General features: G+C 38.3%; 1 protein-coding gene across 6 annotated transcripts in view; it reads left to right on the forward strand.

The window, feature by feature from the left end:
- SORCS2 (sortilin related VPS10 domain containing receptor 2) overlaps window positions 1-17,003 on the forward strand; it is a 545,059-nt gene that overhangs the window by 160,157 nt on the left and 367,899 nt on the right. For all 6 annotated transcript variants that reach the window (XM_017727682.1, XM_017727678.1, XM_017727679.1 and 3 more), the window contains exon 2: window positions 13,658-13,725. In XM_017727682.1, coding sequence (XP_017583171.1) covers window positions 13,694-13,725 — 32 coding nt within the window. In that variant the 5' untranslated portion in view covers window positions 13,658-13,693. The remainder of the gene's footprint in view (window positions 1-13,657; window positions 13,726-17,003) is intronic.

Here is a 17,003-nt window from a genome sequence, read left to right on the forward strand (position 1 = left end):
AGAAGAACAAAATGTTTTAACTTAGTTTTCCAGTAGCAGCACTGTGCTGGCTTATCCCAGAATCGCTATTCCTGGAAACCTGTGGTGAGGTTCCTGTAAGCTGTTTGTGGACTGCCCATAAAGGGTATATCAAGAACAAGTTAGAAAATGAACTTGGCTTTGCCTTTGGTAGCTGCTGCTTCTCAAATCTGGTTTCCTCACCTCAGAAATGTCCTAAATTCTGGAGAATATATTCTGAAGAAAAGGGGTGAGGGGTAGGGAGAGGACCCAAAAAAATGATCCAGATGCTGAAAAATCAGCTTTATGAGGTGAATTGTAGGAAGGCCACTCATCAAGCTTATCAAAGCGAAAAGGTCAAAACCCAATGTGATTACTGTGTATAAGTACTTATTTATGGAGAATATATTTGTCAGCAGAGGTCTTTTAATCTTCTCTAGAAGCACATGACAAGATCCCATAGCTAAAGACCGAAGGTAGATAAATTTACTCAAGAATTAAGTCATCATTACTTGCTTGGCTGCATAAATAAATACTGGAACTCTTTTTTAGTTTTTTAGTTCAGGAAAGAATTACTTTGTCCGCCACCCTAGTAAACACTTACTTTGTAGCCTTTATCATCTTGGATGCATTATGAATTTAGCCAAAAAACCATTTGGCTTTGTGATCATTATCTGCCATTACCTGCTATGAGGACTGTTACATTTCACTGTATCGAACACTATTGGAATTAAGGTTGTAGTTGCAATTTCTTTAAGAAATATCTATTTCCATAGATTTGCAGCTCAATTCTAAGCATTCTGAGTAGGAAACATTTGGCTCCAGGCACTTATTTAATTTTTTATTTCTGTCATTTTCCTTTGGTGTTGAAAATAAAATTTTCATAATCTTTGAAACTAAAATGACTGAACTGCAATGGAAGCTTGCTGATTCCCACCTTTCCCCCCACACCATTTACTTTTGTCCATCCTCCTACCTCTCTTCTAGTTGCAGTGGGATGGACCCTTTTCTCTGGTCTATCAGTGTGAAATAACCATGAGAGTCACTACAGAGCTGAATGGTAATTAAAGACAAATCCAGAGAAATGTGTCTATAATGCATTGATTTATGGGGGGAGGAGTATGCAAGTTGGTTTTTCTTTTTTTAAGGAAAAGAAAGAATTAGCAACTAGTCTTGGTTTTGGACACAAATCCATTTTACAAAATTCAGATTACACTTCATATTATCATAATTCTGTTTCTGGGCCTGGTGAGTTGGGACCTCAGTTTGCAGATCTCTGTCTGGCTTTGTATGAGCTAGTCATGCACAGTCACAGACTGTTAGTATTCTTTGCTCTGAGGAAATAAAAAAAAAAGGAAGGGAAGGAGGGACAACCCTATGTACCAGGATGCTAAAACCAAAACAAAGACTTGCCTGAGCTGTCTTTGAGGCCCTGAGTATTTCTCTAAGCTATTTTTCTTAAGGGACCAATGAGTAAAAACTTCTTAGGGACTGACAGATTTCCAAATAGCTTAACCCACTGAGAAAATAGACACTGCTCTGGTTAAGATAGAAACCAAGAAACTGAACTGATGTGTTTGAGTATCTGTTGCCCCCTTCCTGGCTGATGCATTTCTCTGGTAGCACATTTACTGCCTTTTTATTTTATTCATGGAGAACTTGCATTATTTCCAGGTATTGGATAGTTTCTACTTCTTCACTATAGTCCCCTGACCTTTATATCCATACTCTGGATCTTTCTTTTGTTCAAAAATTATTTGATTGTCATCTGTTGGTACCTTAGTTAATAAGCATAATTGATTAAGAGCTGTATGTGATACGTCTCTTTCCTGAAAAATGCATTTCAGGCTGCTTGTGTTGTGATTTGGGGAAGGGATAGAGAAGCTACAAAAAATACCATTTCGGGTATTTGCTGTCAGTTTGTTCTCACAGAGATTAAAGAATGCTTTCTCCTTCTCTGGACCAGGGAATATGGAGGGGACTTGATTTCTTCCTCTGCTGGTATGGCATCAATGCCCCTGAAACTGCTTAGGTTTCTGTGGGTAGTGCTCTGAGCTGGGCAGTTTGTGAACACAGGTAGAAAATCCCTGGAATGAGTTAAAATCTCCAGCACTGAACTTCAGCATTTATAATTTCTTTCTTCACACAGCAGTAATAAGGATGCTGTATTAATTAACGAATGTGGTGATGTGTTATCCTTGCTCATTTTAAGTCTCAGATAGAAAGCCTGAGCCATTTTGCTCTGTATTCTTCCTATATCACACACAAACATTTTCATTGGGTTACCATTCATACAACTGACTGCTAAAAGTCAAATTTTAGTTGAAATAAAGTTTAGTTTCCTTATTTTTTAAAACTGTGTTTCTTGAAGAAATGTCACTGGTCTTCTATTTGGAAAAAGATAGTTCATTCAAGAATTGGCAGGGAGGATAGAAGTTTTTTATTTATTTACTTATTTTTTTTCCTAAAACTTGGCCAGTTTTGACATGCTTCTGTCTTCAGGAGGTGGCTGAGTAGACTTGAATGGATATTTTATTCATTTTACTGTGTCTACAAAATAATCTTTTACAGCTGTTTATTGGGCTGCACTGAAAGCTTCTTTTTCCTTCTACTTGTTTTTGAAAAATAAAGGCCTACTGCCCGAAGAAGATGATGGGCTTGGGAAAGGTTGGAATATTAATTCTGTGCTGATGAAAAGATACATCTTGTTCTGAAGTGGGGAAATTAAAGGAACTGAATGGTGTTTTAAACATATGGGTGATGCATTTTTCCTGTGGCCTCTAATCTTGTAAAATTCTTGCAAAAATACAATATTTAAAAAACCAACAAATGTATGTAGTTGATCAGGGACTGACATAATAGGTCTGAGGTAACTTCCAGTAGTTACGTCTGCTTACTTTCTCTTGTACATTGTGAATGAACTTTACTTCGAGAAATGTCTATTTAGAGATACCTTCAGCAGTGTAAGTTCATGCTGTATGATGAAAAAGCTTGCATCGTTAAGGTTAACTCTAGCTATTCTCTTTCAGTAGTCTCATGGCCATTATAACTTCACATTTAAAGTTATAAGTTTGTAAAATTACATGCATTTTGTGGAAAATACAACATGGTTGTTTTCCTGCGTGCAAAATTTGTGAGACTTGCAAATACTGATTTAATCAAAATTGGATCCTTCTCTTCATGTAGCAAATTTTGAGATCTGATTTACTTTTCCTTTGTTTAGAATGGGCTTGATCCAGATTCCCATTGATTTAGACTTTGGATCAGACTCCAAGTGAATGCATGGGTATGGAAGGGTAAAGAGGGAGCAACGAAAACATCAGTTTGCTAGACAGCTGAAAAGCTGCCATTGGGTTTGGGCTGTAGCTTCTGTGCTCTGCTTATTACTGTCTTTCTGTCATGGCATCAGTGAAGCCCCTAACTTGAGAAAAACAATTTGCAAGAATTAAAAGGTTCAAATTTTTTCTTTGTTTTGGGATAAGTTAATTTCTGTAAGAAAAAGACTGTTGACTGGTAAACAGAGAAGACTATTCTCTAAGTTTCAGAAATAAAATATAAATAGAGAGAGGCATTTACAATTCAAATATAGAACAAACTCATTAGGAAAAAGATTGGAAAATAAATAGCAGTTCCAGAGAGATGCTCAATATAATGGAGGACAAGAGTAAATGTCATGTACACTGTACAGAAGTTTTAAGTGTCCGACAGTGTAAAGTTCTGTTGTAAAGTACCTTGGTATGAAGCATATCATAGTCATACCTACCATTTTGAAGAAATGAAATGTGGGGTTTTTTAGTTGTTACAAAATTTAGTCCGCTCAACCTTCTGAGATGATATATATCATTGTACAATTTTCTTCAACTCTTTCCTTACTTTTTCATTTATTCCTTGGTGGAAAGGGAGGTAAGGAAAAAAAAGAATTTTTCCCCTACTGAAGATGTTGCCTCTTTGGCACAGTTTCTGTTACATGTCAGGACATTGGTGGTACACAAGCACATAACTACTGCAGACTTCCTGGCTCCACAGTGTGAGTGTGTTGCTGTGTGTTGTGGGTAGCAGTGATAGGGAAAGGGTCTTGGGACCCTGAAAGGTCTTGGGAGGGTGTGGGATTTGGGTCTGGGGGCATCATGGATTGGAAAAGAAGATCCTTGGGGTTGGCGTATGGAATTTAGACGTGTCTGTTGATCCTGCTCCTCAGTTTGTTCTTGCTTTATATGTTGTTATTTGCTCTGCCTGGACTTCTGCAGCTCTTTTAGATAGGGATTCATCCAGTCTTTCTGGGAGGGTCAAGCTGGAAGTGTAGGTCCTCAGTATGATAAATCAGTAGGAAACAAAGTACTTCCAAAGGACTGTTCACATCTTGATGGGCAAAACTGATCTCTAGAGGTATCTCTCTCTATTTCTATCCTAAAGTTGGGATAAACTACAGTGATAAGTCTCTGCCTCCATTTCTCAACTGTAAAATAGACATTACGGTAAGGGGGTGCAAGAAGACTGAAATTACTGCATTTCTACAGAAAAGAGCCATGAGAAGGTGTAAGTGTAGAGATAACAATTCAGAAGAGTTCTAGGCATGAATTAAAAATAGTTTTCTTCCACTTCTTGTGCTGCTTAACTGTTGCACCTATCCTTAAATCCATGAAGACAGAAAAGAGTAGTGCTCATGACATGAAAAAAGAAGTATTTATCATATTTCTAAAACAATCTGTGATCACAGGAGAGAGAACAACCATTAAAAACATCAGTCTTTAAGGGGGAGAATTTCATATTAAGAGTTTCTTACTGAAACAGCTTTGCAGCTCTAGCTACAGCTGATTAAATGCTGACATGCAAAAACTGTCGCCAAAGAAACTGTTGAATACTTAAGTCTTTACTGGAGTAAAATAAAGGAATATAGATCTCATGTATCAGGGCCTACAATCTTTTCCTGCTTGTACCTACTTGATCTGAGGGTCATTTAAAATGTATTAGAGGTTTAAGATTGGAATGCGAGGCTAATTTGAAACCTGGCTCTAAGATGATGGATTATATTATTATACTTCATACTGGTTAAACGAAAGCATAGTGTCTGTATGACAAGAGGGATCCAAAATGAAGTGGCATTGCCTGGTGAAATAGCTGTTCCTTTTCACAGATAATGCTATATAATTCCACTTAGCTTTTTTATGTCTTCATGGCTCTTAAAGTAATGGAGACCTAGGGCAGAGGCTGGGTGAGGAAACACAAAAAGCTGGCAAAAACTCAGTGCTCACAGATTGGAAATCTCCTGGTTTGGCTTCAGACTGAATGTGGAGAACTTTCCAGTGCTCCCTCAGTTGCTTCCAATGTTTTCTTTGACGTATTTGGCCCCTGACCAATTTTCTCAACTGCTCCCAAGCCCTTTCTAATAGTCTCCTAACCCACTTGGATGTTCCCTCAGCTCCTTTACGCCTTTTCCATTGGCATGGATGTGAAGTTCTGCTGCTTCAGGAATAATGCTGAAGATAAATGTGCTTTCATCCTTCTTCTCAAAGGGGTTCATTCCCAGTATTTTACAGTAGCTGAATTCTGTTAATGTCATTTGAGATGTTCCAAATTTATTCTCAGTGGGGCCATGGGGAGCGGGCAGGCTTGGCATTTGAGTGTGAATGGTTCCCTCTCACATCACGCTGGGGCAGTGTGTTGGTACTTCTGAAATTAATTCTTTTAGCAAGATGAGTAGAGATGAAACAGTTAAAATGAAAGGCAGTCATAGAGAGACCAACTCCTACCCAGGAGAAGTGGGTGGTGTTGAGCCTTGTCTGTCCCTGTGAGAAACTGCAGAGAGAATGGTCCTTGTTTGGAGAGGCATCCAGGCACCCCTCACTGGGAGGATGATCGAGCTGGGGGACTAAAGGACTTTTCCTAGATAGCACCTGGAGTATCAGCCCCAGAACTCTTTTGGGTTATTCCTGTTTTACTAGGCAATCTGACTTTTTTTTTCGTCTTTTTTTTTTGTCTTTTTTTTTTTTTTTTCGGCAATCCCCTTCACTCTCTTTTTGTGTCATTGTCCAGGCCTGCTTTTGACTTTGGAATAAGCAAAGTTAAAGTATCCCTGACCATGTAAATGCTGATTAGTGCAACACACACTCCATATCGCAAAAGATGTGAAACAAGTTTTGCATCTGCCTCTGTTTTGTCTCTGGTCTTCTGGCTGAAATATTAATCAGCATCACTCTGTCACCGTAATAGAGCTGTCTCAGTCTTTACGTTTGTCCTGGCAGAACTCCTTTCAGGTAGGAGTGTGCCCATGTGCCACTCTGTAGACCATGTTCCCATGTTTATCTTTCTCATTCATAGAGAACAACTTCAGGCACCTACAATATTCAGGTAATATAAATTTCAGTGCTAATTCATGATAAAAAAGGATAGTAAACAGTGTGGCTCTTTAACTGGTCTTGATGAAGCATTAAAGTCCTTGCTTACATGTACAGTCTTTATAAAGATAGGCAATTAGGTCTCACTTGAACACCATTAGCCATTTCAGAGATAATTACATGTTATTTTGAGGTCACTGTAGGTTGATGAAACCTCTGGTAAATATGATGTTGTTTGGTACAATGATATTGAATCCTGTGGTTCTGGTGAAGACAGAGCAGCTGTGAGGGAGAGTAACCAATGTGAACATGTCTGCCAACAGCCCTGCGTCAAAGGAATGCTCTGCCCAGCTTTTGGTATCCTCCTCTATAGCTATTTCCATATGTCTTGCGTAATAATTTCATTTTTGAAATAAAAAGCATAGAAGCATAGTTATTTTTATATGTAAATGTTTTTCTTTTTTAAATAAAGCTCTAGCCCTGAGAAAGGATTTAGTGATGTGGATTAGAAGCTCACTTTCAAGTTTTATATTTTACTATTGGGCAGTAACACTCCATAAGAGACCAGGAATATTTCACAAACTGCACTTAAAATCTGAATTTTCTTTTCTGGTAGTGAATAGCTATATAATAGTGATGACTGAGGTAAACAGCTTATCCATAATATTGGATTCCTGAAATATTTGGAAGAGACTAAAGATGTTTTACATATGCCACCTTTCAATGTTAGCTCTGCTTCCTCTTGAATTTTCATGGGAATGAAAAAGAATATTCACATAATAAGTTTGGTTCTACAGGAAGGATTGTTAATTCAATTTAGAATACATTACTAGGGAAGATAAGTAAAGCTAGTCTGTATTTAAAAAAAAAATACAATTAGGAGACTAGAGAGACTAAGGAAAAAAATATTCTTGCTTCATGATTTAGAAATTTATTCTCTTGGCATGTTTGCAAATGTGGTTTTAAGAACTTATCAAATGCTATGTTAAATATTTAACCTAAAAACTGCTCTGGTTGTGTAGTAAAAGGCAATGACAGAAAACTGCAGATTTTTGTGTCAGAAGTGACATTGTTTTGGGCTGTTTGAAAAAGAACGGGAACTTTAATTGAATAAGTAGTTAAAATGTTAGGCAGTTTCCAAAACTGCAGGTTTGAGTCTAGTAATTCTGTGGCCTTCAAACTGAGATCCTCTTTGCTTGAGTGAACTCTGCATCTGCAGCATGCCCAGAAATCTTGGACCTGCATCTAATGGTTCTAGAAAGGAGCAGCAACATGAATATGTTCAAGTAGCAGCAGTCCATGTTGGCTGACCAGTTCTACATATGCTTTGATTTTTGGGGGCTGACCATTTACAGTTACATAACAGTAGTCTCTGTTCTGGTGTGGATGGGTCAGGCAGTACCACATAGAAGCCTGTGCTTATCCAAGTAGCCAACTGCTAAAAACTGCAGTGGCAGCCCAGCTGCCTGAGTTGCAAATTACTGAAGATAGGAAAATATATTTGGGAGGAATCTTTATTTATATGCCTTCCCCATTCTTATAATTTTTGTACTTATTTATTGCTGTTATAGATGGGTCTGTGCCATGGACTTGTGGTATAAACTGATATGGCTCCTTCAGCCATATGGCTATCTACTTCCCTGTTAAATACGATTGAAATCAGTCAGTGGATTTAGAATTAAAAGGTAGAGATGAGGAGCCAAAACCATATATATACAGCCTCATATATATGGAGTGTCATCACGTAAACATAATTTTCTTAGGAGCTTGTGTTGAAAATCTGGCATGAGTTGGTGATGGTATAGAAGACTTCTTGTGTTCTGAACTTGAACTGTAGGCTCCTCAAGGCAGTAGGTTGTCTACCTGTTCTGTGTTTGTACAGAGCTAACAGAATATAATCCTGTTCTGTGCTAGATAGTGGATTAAATGTATTTGATATCCTAAAGTTACTCTTCTGTATGAATGTTTTCAGGGTCAATGTGTGAAGTACTAGGTTTAAAATGGTTTTGAATCTGGAAGCAATCACAACCTCTGCTTTCAAGACTATGCACTTATCCGGCTCTTGTGGATGGAAATACCTCTTAGAGAATACGATTTGAGCCATTACTGTGTCTTACTTTGAATTTTGAATTAATTCACTGTATGGAATTATTACTAATGTTGAAGATAAGTGCACTAGTATAGTCAGTGACTTCATACACAGTAAGTCCTCTTGTCTCCCAATACAATTTAGTTGGAAGAAATAGAAATCTAATTCTTTAAGTATTTTATATTAAATCATGTATTGCTTTTGTGAACTTTATTACCAGAGAGGAGTAGAAGCTTATACTGTGAATTCTTAATATCTTAAGTAATGGTTTAAATGTTTGCTTTTTCACCTTTCCTCATAATGCTGCATCAGAGTAAACCTAAATGCTCTTTTTCTGTTTAGTTTTCCCAGCATAATCAAATTATGATGTAGTTATTAATAGCAGTATGGTAGTTTATCCACATAATAGCCTTGTAGTAATGTACCTTCATATTAATAATCTCCTGAATTTTATTTTTCTCATAAGAGTCATTGTTTTAAATAAGAAATGTGAAAATTAACATTGCCTTTAGCATGATGATTGAAGAGCCTGCTGCTGCAAAAATGGAAATGGCTTGAGGGATTGGAGCAGTAGGTGGTTGCCTATAATTTGTTAGGGACATTTTTGATTATTAGTTGTCAATAAAGGTTTGGAGTTACAGGGGGTGGTGGTGACAAATTAATAGGCTGTGCCTAGAACATCTACATCTCCCCAGAATAGTTGTGGTGTACAGTGGAAGAGTTAAATAGCTGAAAAGGTGAGTGAGGCTGTGTTCTTGAGCAAAACAGCAGGTTATGTTCCAGTTGTACAGAGTATTAAGTGCTGGTTCAAGTGACTCTCATAAACACTTCTTTGGATTTCAGTGGGTTCATTCATATGAATTAAATTAACTAGATGCTAAAAAGTTTGCAGAAACTTGAATCTGTCTGAGGAGTTTATTTTCCTGGTAGCCCTGGCTGCCCAGAAGTATTTACAGCATGCTGTCACTTTCTAAAATGTTGAGAAAAAACAAAAACTGCAAAGTATGAGACTTTTGCTATTAAATTTATGAATAGATGCAAAAAAACCCAAAACCAACCAAAAACTTAAAATCACAATTGCAGGGGTCAAATAAAACTTTTTCTATCTACATGCAGATTCGTACAGCTAAAGAGAGATCTTTATTAAGAAAGGTCCATGTAAAAAAGAATCATGGAGGGAGCATGGGGAAAAAATAAAATAGTTTTCCAAAAGTTGATGTTTATTAAAAAGATAAGGATCTTAGCAAATACTCCACAGAAAGATAAAATATAAACACCAGGAAAAGTATTGATCTAGAATTCATTCCTTTTTCCTTTCTCAGCCCTCTTAGCTGACATGGTAATGAAAAGAGAGGATTAAAACAGGCTTCTTAAAGCCAAAATTTTATTAGGAAATTATTAAAAGCACATTGTGTCTTGTAAAGTGAAGTTGTGTTTTTTTCAGTCCAGCCTTGCTGCAAAGCATTTTCAGAGGAGAGCAACAGAAAAGGAGAGGGGATAAACATAGATCATTCGAACTTTCATTATTCACGGGTAATAATATCTGTGGAATTTTCCATTTGTTTTCCTGGTCTGTCATTCACTGAAAACCCAGTGCACTCCTGAAGACAGGTATATACCCAGAAAGGATTTGGGATCCAAACTGCTTCAACTCCTTTGTTTGGAGAAGAGTTTTGACCTGTGACTACTGTAACAGTGAAAATCCACACAGGCAGCAACTAAGTTATGGAAGCAGAGAACTGACATGGGAGAATCAAAATTCTATTTGTGCTCCCCCCCCCCCAAAAAAAAAAAAATAGGGAGGGGAAGAGAATGAGGTAGAGAAATTTGACTGGAGCTAGTTATTTCTTCCATGGAAAACTTCTAATGTACATTGCATTTGATTTTTAGAATCCTAAGGGATTTTTCTTCCATACTGTGGCACATAGGGAGAAACACTGGCTTTATGGAGAAGCCTTTACCAAAGGCTTTGGTAAAGAAGCAGGTAATAGAGTACCAATTTTGTGATAAAAGCTGAAAGTTTTCACTTTCTTTTTTCTTTTTCAGTATTTTTGTCCAGAAGCACCATCAGGTGTTCATATGCCCCTAGCACACAACAGTAGTCACTGTTGTCACCTCCATTGTCATACTCTGGGAGAGAACTCAAAGAATTGTGGGTGAATTTAAGATAAAATGATTTTAAATGATTTCACAAGTCTCTGGAAGCCTGGATGGAGATTTCTATATAATCCTGTAAATCCATCTTTAAGTAAAAAATCTGGTAAATCTAATTCTCCATCATTGCCTAAATTTATTTTAGCTGTAAAATAATAACAGAAAAAGGTTAAGTTTATTTTAGCTGTCCATGATTGATGGTAGTATGAGATGATTAAGAATCATATCCTTGATCATTGCTCACTTGCTGCTGTGCCTCTCCCCAGCCACAGGCCACCCAAGCACTTTAACTAGGAGAACCATGCGTATGAACCAGTGGCTTCAATCCAGCCTGTAAAATGCTCGTAATTAGAGTCTCATTAAAATGAAATCAGTGAAACAGGCTTCTGCTCTTAAAAATGATGGGTAGAATCCAGAGATCCTGAAGACCTTTATGCTTTCATTGTGAAATAATTCCTTCTGTTCTTTGGATCTATCTGTTAATTTAGAAAAAGTACCATTATGGTTAGCAGGATTGCCTGAAAAGGTGCCCACAATCTAGAGGATGATGCTGTAAAATCTGTTAAATAGCTGACCTCCATTTTTCAGATACTGGGATGAAATCCAGTGGCAAAGTTGAAAGGATGGTCAGCCCCTCAGCAGCTTCATACTTCTTTAGTTGTGACAGGACTCTGCTGCTAATGGTGTTAGAGAATTCAAAGATGGCTCATTATGGCTTTGTTTTTCCTACTAATTCATTCTCTCTACTCCAAAGTGTAAAATAAGGTATTTTAATTTTTACATGAATTTACCAGTCAAATTGGAAAGTACTGACATCTATTTTTCAGAGCTCTGCCTCAGTTTAAATCACCAATCCTGCAGTGTCAAGTTTTACTGCTTATGGCTGCCGTTTGCAGTTACCTGAAAGCTATTCAGCTGAAGTCTGTGGAACAGCAGTGGCTTTCTGGTTTGGTGTGTGCATCCCCAGATGAACTGCTGCTAGCCAGCAGTACTGTGAGCCTGAAAGTCTTTAACACTTCCAACAGGTGCTGAGTTACAGCAATAGCTTATCTGGAAGGTTCTTTGTTGATGCATCCATACAGGTTATGCTCAAAGCAGGTGGACTGAGGGTGACCCAAGAGGATTTTCTCTGTGTGATTTTAATCAGTTTAATTCAGGAATGAAACAGCAGGCTTAGCCTGTGGCAGGATGGTTCCAGCACACTTTCCAAAAATTACCTGAATTTGCAAAGTTGTAATTGTAAGATGTACAGAGATGAAAAAAGTTGGCTCACTAAGTTCAGGATTCAGTCTCCATTTCTGCATAAATGGGAGGAAACAAAGTGTAATCTCTTGTATTTTTAGGTATTTTTTCTTTTATTTTCATGTACCAAATATGCGCTCTAGTATCTCTTAAAAAAAAAACCAAAACAACCCAGATTAGTTTTTTTGACTTAAGAGGAATTACACTTGTTTGGAAAAGCACAGTCTGAAACTTCTTCCTTAATAATTGGAGCCAATAGGTGCTCCCAGTAGGGAAGTTTCTTTCTTTTTCTCCTTAATTGCAAGCACTAGAAAAAGCTGTAGTTAAGACACTGACAATACAATGAATAGCTGACCTGGTGGAATGTGCTTGGGCTGTAGCCAGGAATCTCATCCATAGATACACTCTCCTCTGGGAAATGGTTTCTTTCTCTTTGCTTTGTAAGTCCTGTAGTAACCTATTAATTTTTTTTTTTTTTTTTGCTTTCTTTTAAGACAAACCTTTATTTTTATAAATAATCAAATTCCAAAAATGTCGTCTGGTAGATTGTGACTTTTTTGAGAACAGGAGGGAATAATACTGCTTATGAATTATGTATTGTTTCCACTTTTGCTTATATCAATATACATCCAGGAATATGTGTTGCAAATTTATGAGGTTTGGCTAACCCTGAGTGAGACTGGTATTATACCCCAGTTCTGTAAAACACTGCATTATTTCCACAGTATCATGTAATAACATCCATGGTCTGGAATTCTGTTCTCTCACAAGTTCCAGCATACAAGGAGTACAGGATAAATGTATCATCGGCATATTAATTATCTGAATAACTGAAGTGAATGCCTACAGTTGCTGTTTGCTGGAGATTTAATCTGGTGGGCAGGAACAGAGCAGTGCCAGTTAAATAAGAGCTTGCTCCAAAATGTTGGAGACTGGTGTTCACCCCACATTAAAGAAAGCCTCCAGCTGTGCAAGGAACCAGCCTGTTCCACCTCTGTGGGGTTGCCATGGGCACATGGCTCTAAGAGTCACTAATATGGACTGACAGCAAGTGAAAGAAATCTGTAAAATATCTAAACATAAACCATAGCATTCAGCTTGATACAGTGGTTGTGGACTAGTGCTTTGCATTATTTGACCAGTGAATTTGTCACATGTTGAGCAGATGGAAAGCATTTCTTGCTGACACTTTTCATAGGGTGAAGATGTTTTGTGGATGAAATTTGCTTGTGTATTTTCTTGGCTGTTGGTGATGTAGATGAATAATTTACTGAGCATGGAGCTGGGTCATGAAGGGGAAAAAGTGATACTTCAAGAAATGAGAAGTGATAGCCATGGAAGTTGCATTGATGATCTTGTAAGGAAGATCAGAGCTCATTTTTTTCCTGATTTTTTTATCTGGATAATCAAAGTTAATCACCATTGTTTAACACTTAGGATTAAAAAAATAATTGTGTCTGTAGAGCTGCCTGCTAAATTTAAACTAGCAACCAGATTGGTTTTTCCTAATCAGAAAGTCATAAAGATTGCTTAGGGGATGTCATGTGGTGGTGGTATTTATGTGACAATTCCAACTCCACTGCTTATGTGAAATAGGCAATCTTTCACAGTCATCAGGTTTGCAGAAAACTTCAAGTGCTGAAATCACTCTTCCCAGAAAGAGAAATGAAAAAGCCAGGCTAAAAAGCAAAACTATTAAGAGTTAAAAATGAGGTGAAGTGCTGTTCAGATTTTCAGAAGCCTCACTTTTGTATTTTCCAAACTAATGCTGCTCATGATCTGTTTCTATTTGTTACATCAGTTTACATATTTATATCTATTTATGTTCATTTTCTTTTAGGTGATCCTGATCCTTACCAAGTATTATCATACTGACATGGGGAAGGTTCTGGAGAGCTCTTTGTGGAGGTAAGTTCTCTGCTTTTTCTATACCCTTCCCTCCTGCTGTTCTTGGAATAGATCCATCACTTCCCTTTTCAGACTGCTGCTGAGTTGAGTTGGTAGCTGACTGATGCTATTGTACTAAGATTATCCAGATTGTCATCAGCTCTTACTCCCTCTCTTTCTTGAATGCAGTTCCTGTAGTTGAATTAGAGTTTGTAATGAGTTTTAACAGTAGAGACAAAGAATGATAGAGAATATAAGGTACCTCCTAGATGCCACTTTGCAAGTTGCCATGTTTTTCCTTTTCCTAGAAATTTTGCATCAAATTTACTTTAAAAGTTTGAAAGTCTTACTGTGTTGGGATGTGTCTTTTAGGAGTTCTTGCTGCTTGAGTAGTGTACTGAGGTTAGTAAATAATCCTGCTTTGGAAGTAGTTATGATTCTCTGGATGAAATATACCAGCAGTGTAGGTTATATTGTGTTTTATGACAACTGGGAATAAATAGTAATCCAAATAAATTTCTAAATTGGTTCTTATTCTCATAATATTTGTGAATTAAGATACCAATATGCTTGTTGCCTGTGTGTACACAGATTGCATACTCAGGTGTACATCAGCACAAAAGCAGGGCTAAGGTAAGTCTATGTTATACTAGTCACCCTGCTTATTTTGTCAGGTCTTGCTTGTATTTTGCTAAGGGGACTTGTTGTGCTCTAATATGTTTTTTTTTGGTGTGTGTGTGTCTCTGTATAAATTTTCCACAACAAATTCTTTCTAGACCCATCATGTACATTTGAAAAGCGAAAGTATGTCACTGTTACCGATAAAATGATACTGTGCCAGTATTTGCTCTGCTAGTTTTGCTGGTTATCTCTAGCAGTAGAAATAAATGACAGGAGATTTAAGCAGTCATATGTCAAAGTCAAATGTAGCTCATAAGCTTCAGGTCTAGAAACAAAGAGTTTATCTAAAACTTTGTGGCTTAGGTAGTTGTAAACTTCATGCTGTCCCAAGAGCTTGTATGGGGACTCGACCTTCAGCTGTGTGTGCAAGGACCTTTGCAGAGACCATCCAAGAAAAGGACTGGGTAAGGAAATAGGGAGTGGGAAAAGTCTGTGTCCAGGACATCTGCAAAACAGCCTTGTTACTTATTTTGAAAGAGGTGGCATTGCTTTAACCTTGTGGGGTTTCTCAGTGACAATGCTTCTGCAATACCTTGTTGTCCTACCAGTGTCTGAATAGTGATCAGTCTGCCCGGGGGCAGTGGTCCATGCAGAATAAGGGTATTTTCTCGTAAAAAAGAAACTTCTAGTCTTAAAAAGGGGGTATTCAGGAAAGAGAGTAAGATCAAATGGAGACTGCTTAGCATTGACTCAAGATTGGCCTTTTTAGGGCTATGGTATTTCATTTGTAACTATGCTCTCAACTTGCAAGATACAAAATTATTTGCACATTTGTTTCTGTTTTAATTTTTTGTCCAACATCTTGTGCAAATAAGACAGCCAAACGACAGTTTGGATACTCCCAACTGCGTAAGCACACACTGCTTGCCTATTATTTGCCAGTGGCCCATACAACATGTGCAATACATTTCAAGTTTTGCAATCCATACTTCAGGGTATCTATCATAGTCTTTTAAACATTTTCAGTTGGACTCTTCAAAATAAACTCTTTGCTCTTTTAAAATAAACATAAACCAGGCTTCAGATAATGTTTCTTTCTTTTGAGAACATAAACACTTAAAACAAGGTCATTCAGACCTTGCTGACAGCTGGTGTAAAGAACCGGTGTGAACTGCATTCAAATAAAATCGATACTAGTGTGCATCATCTGGAAATCGTGCCTTTTACTTACAAGTAACAGATGTACCAGATGCTTTAGTACTGGCACAGGTCATGGTACCGCCCCAAGGGCAGGGCATAGATGTCCTCAGGGCTCTCAGTGGTGTCAGGCTTTGGGGATGTGCCAGGTGCCCATGGCTCCATGAAACACTTTAGTGGGGCACAGATTGGGCCTCAGGGAGCTCTCCTTGGGTATATCTTGCAATTTCACAGGGCACAGCCCAGCCAGGGTCTGGACATCAGGATGCCTTGGGCCACCCACTTCGTCAAAATAGCGCCTGGGAGCTCACTTCTTGATGTGATGATAGCCAGAACCTGCTGAGCTGGGGGTGGGGATGAAGGCTGGGGCTTGTTGACCAGACAGGCTGGATGGGTTCTGAGTCACCTGGTCCAGTGGAAGGTTCCCTGCCCATGGCAGTGGGGTTGGAACTAGATGGTCTCTTCCAACCCAACCCAACCCATTCTATGATTCTATGGTTTCCAAACCCAGGATGGAAAAGCTGAAAGGAAGAGAATGAATAAGATTAGCCCTTGGGCCAGGGGCTGCTACCTAGCTGATCCATGCTTGGATATGTTCTGGGCTCACCTCCTTCCTCCACCTCAGCCCACGGTGACGTACAAGAGACATATACAGTTGTCAACCTGGAAGAGTTACAAAGTGCTTGGATCTGGAAAAGTGCAAATCAGACCAACTACTACAAAAGTAGTGCCCCTCTCTGTTGAGATGTAGCTCACTATTTGTACTAAAAAACTGAACAAAGCTGCCTTTGTGGTCAGGGGACTTCTGTGTTTTTCCCTGAGTAAAATGGTTGGAACTTCACTAGTTTTTTTCACCCACATTTGCTGATGGAACTGGGGTGTTGTATTCACATTGGCAGCCTGCCCCGAATGCATATACATTTTTGAACTTTTTTGTTTGATTCTCTTTTGCATTCTTCTCATTTGTATCATACAAATATGCAGTAAAACAGGTGTGAAAAAAGATACAAGTTTTTTTTGTCAGTAGAGAAATGCCATTAATCTGTTTCTGTGCCCTAGGGGGAATAGACCCTCTCCAGTTATTTCCTGAATTGGTCCAATGTTTTTGTTCCTATCTTGCCTGGCTAGATAATACAAGACATGATATTTTCTAAGTCGCTAAGTGTCTTGGTTTGAAAGACAGGTGTCTGCTAAGGAAGGCAGAAGCCTCCCTTGGAATGGCAGATGCAACTCCCTTCCCTCCAAGTTATTATAATTTTGAAATCAAGGGGGCTTTTAGGCAAAGAGATGGGAAACAGGAGTAACAGTTCTTTACTATTATATATCTATATGTGTATAACCAGTCAATAGCAATAACTATGGCAGTAACAGCAAACAATCACAAACCCAGTGCCAGCCTTCTCGGCTGTCAGGCCCTTTCCCCTCGGGTGCAGTTCCGCTCGCAGCCGGCAGGGGCGCTGGCGGCTCCCGGTGAGCAGGGC

The sequence above is a fragment of the Corvus brachyrhynchos genome, unplaced genomic scaffold (assembly GCF_000691975.1).
Source record: "Corvus brachyrhynchos isolate BGI_N302 unplaced genomic scaffold, ASM69197v1 scaffold80, whole genome shotgun sequence".
Classification (NCBI taxonomy): Eukaryota; Metazoa; Chordata; class Aves; order Passeriformes; family Corvidae; genus Corvus; species Corvus brachyrhynchos.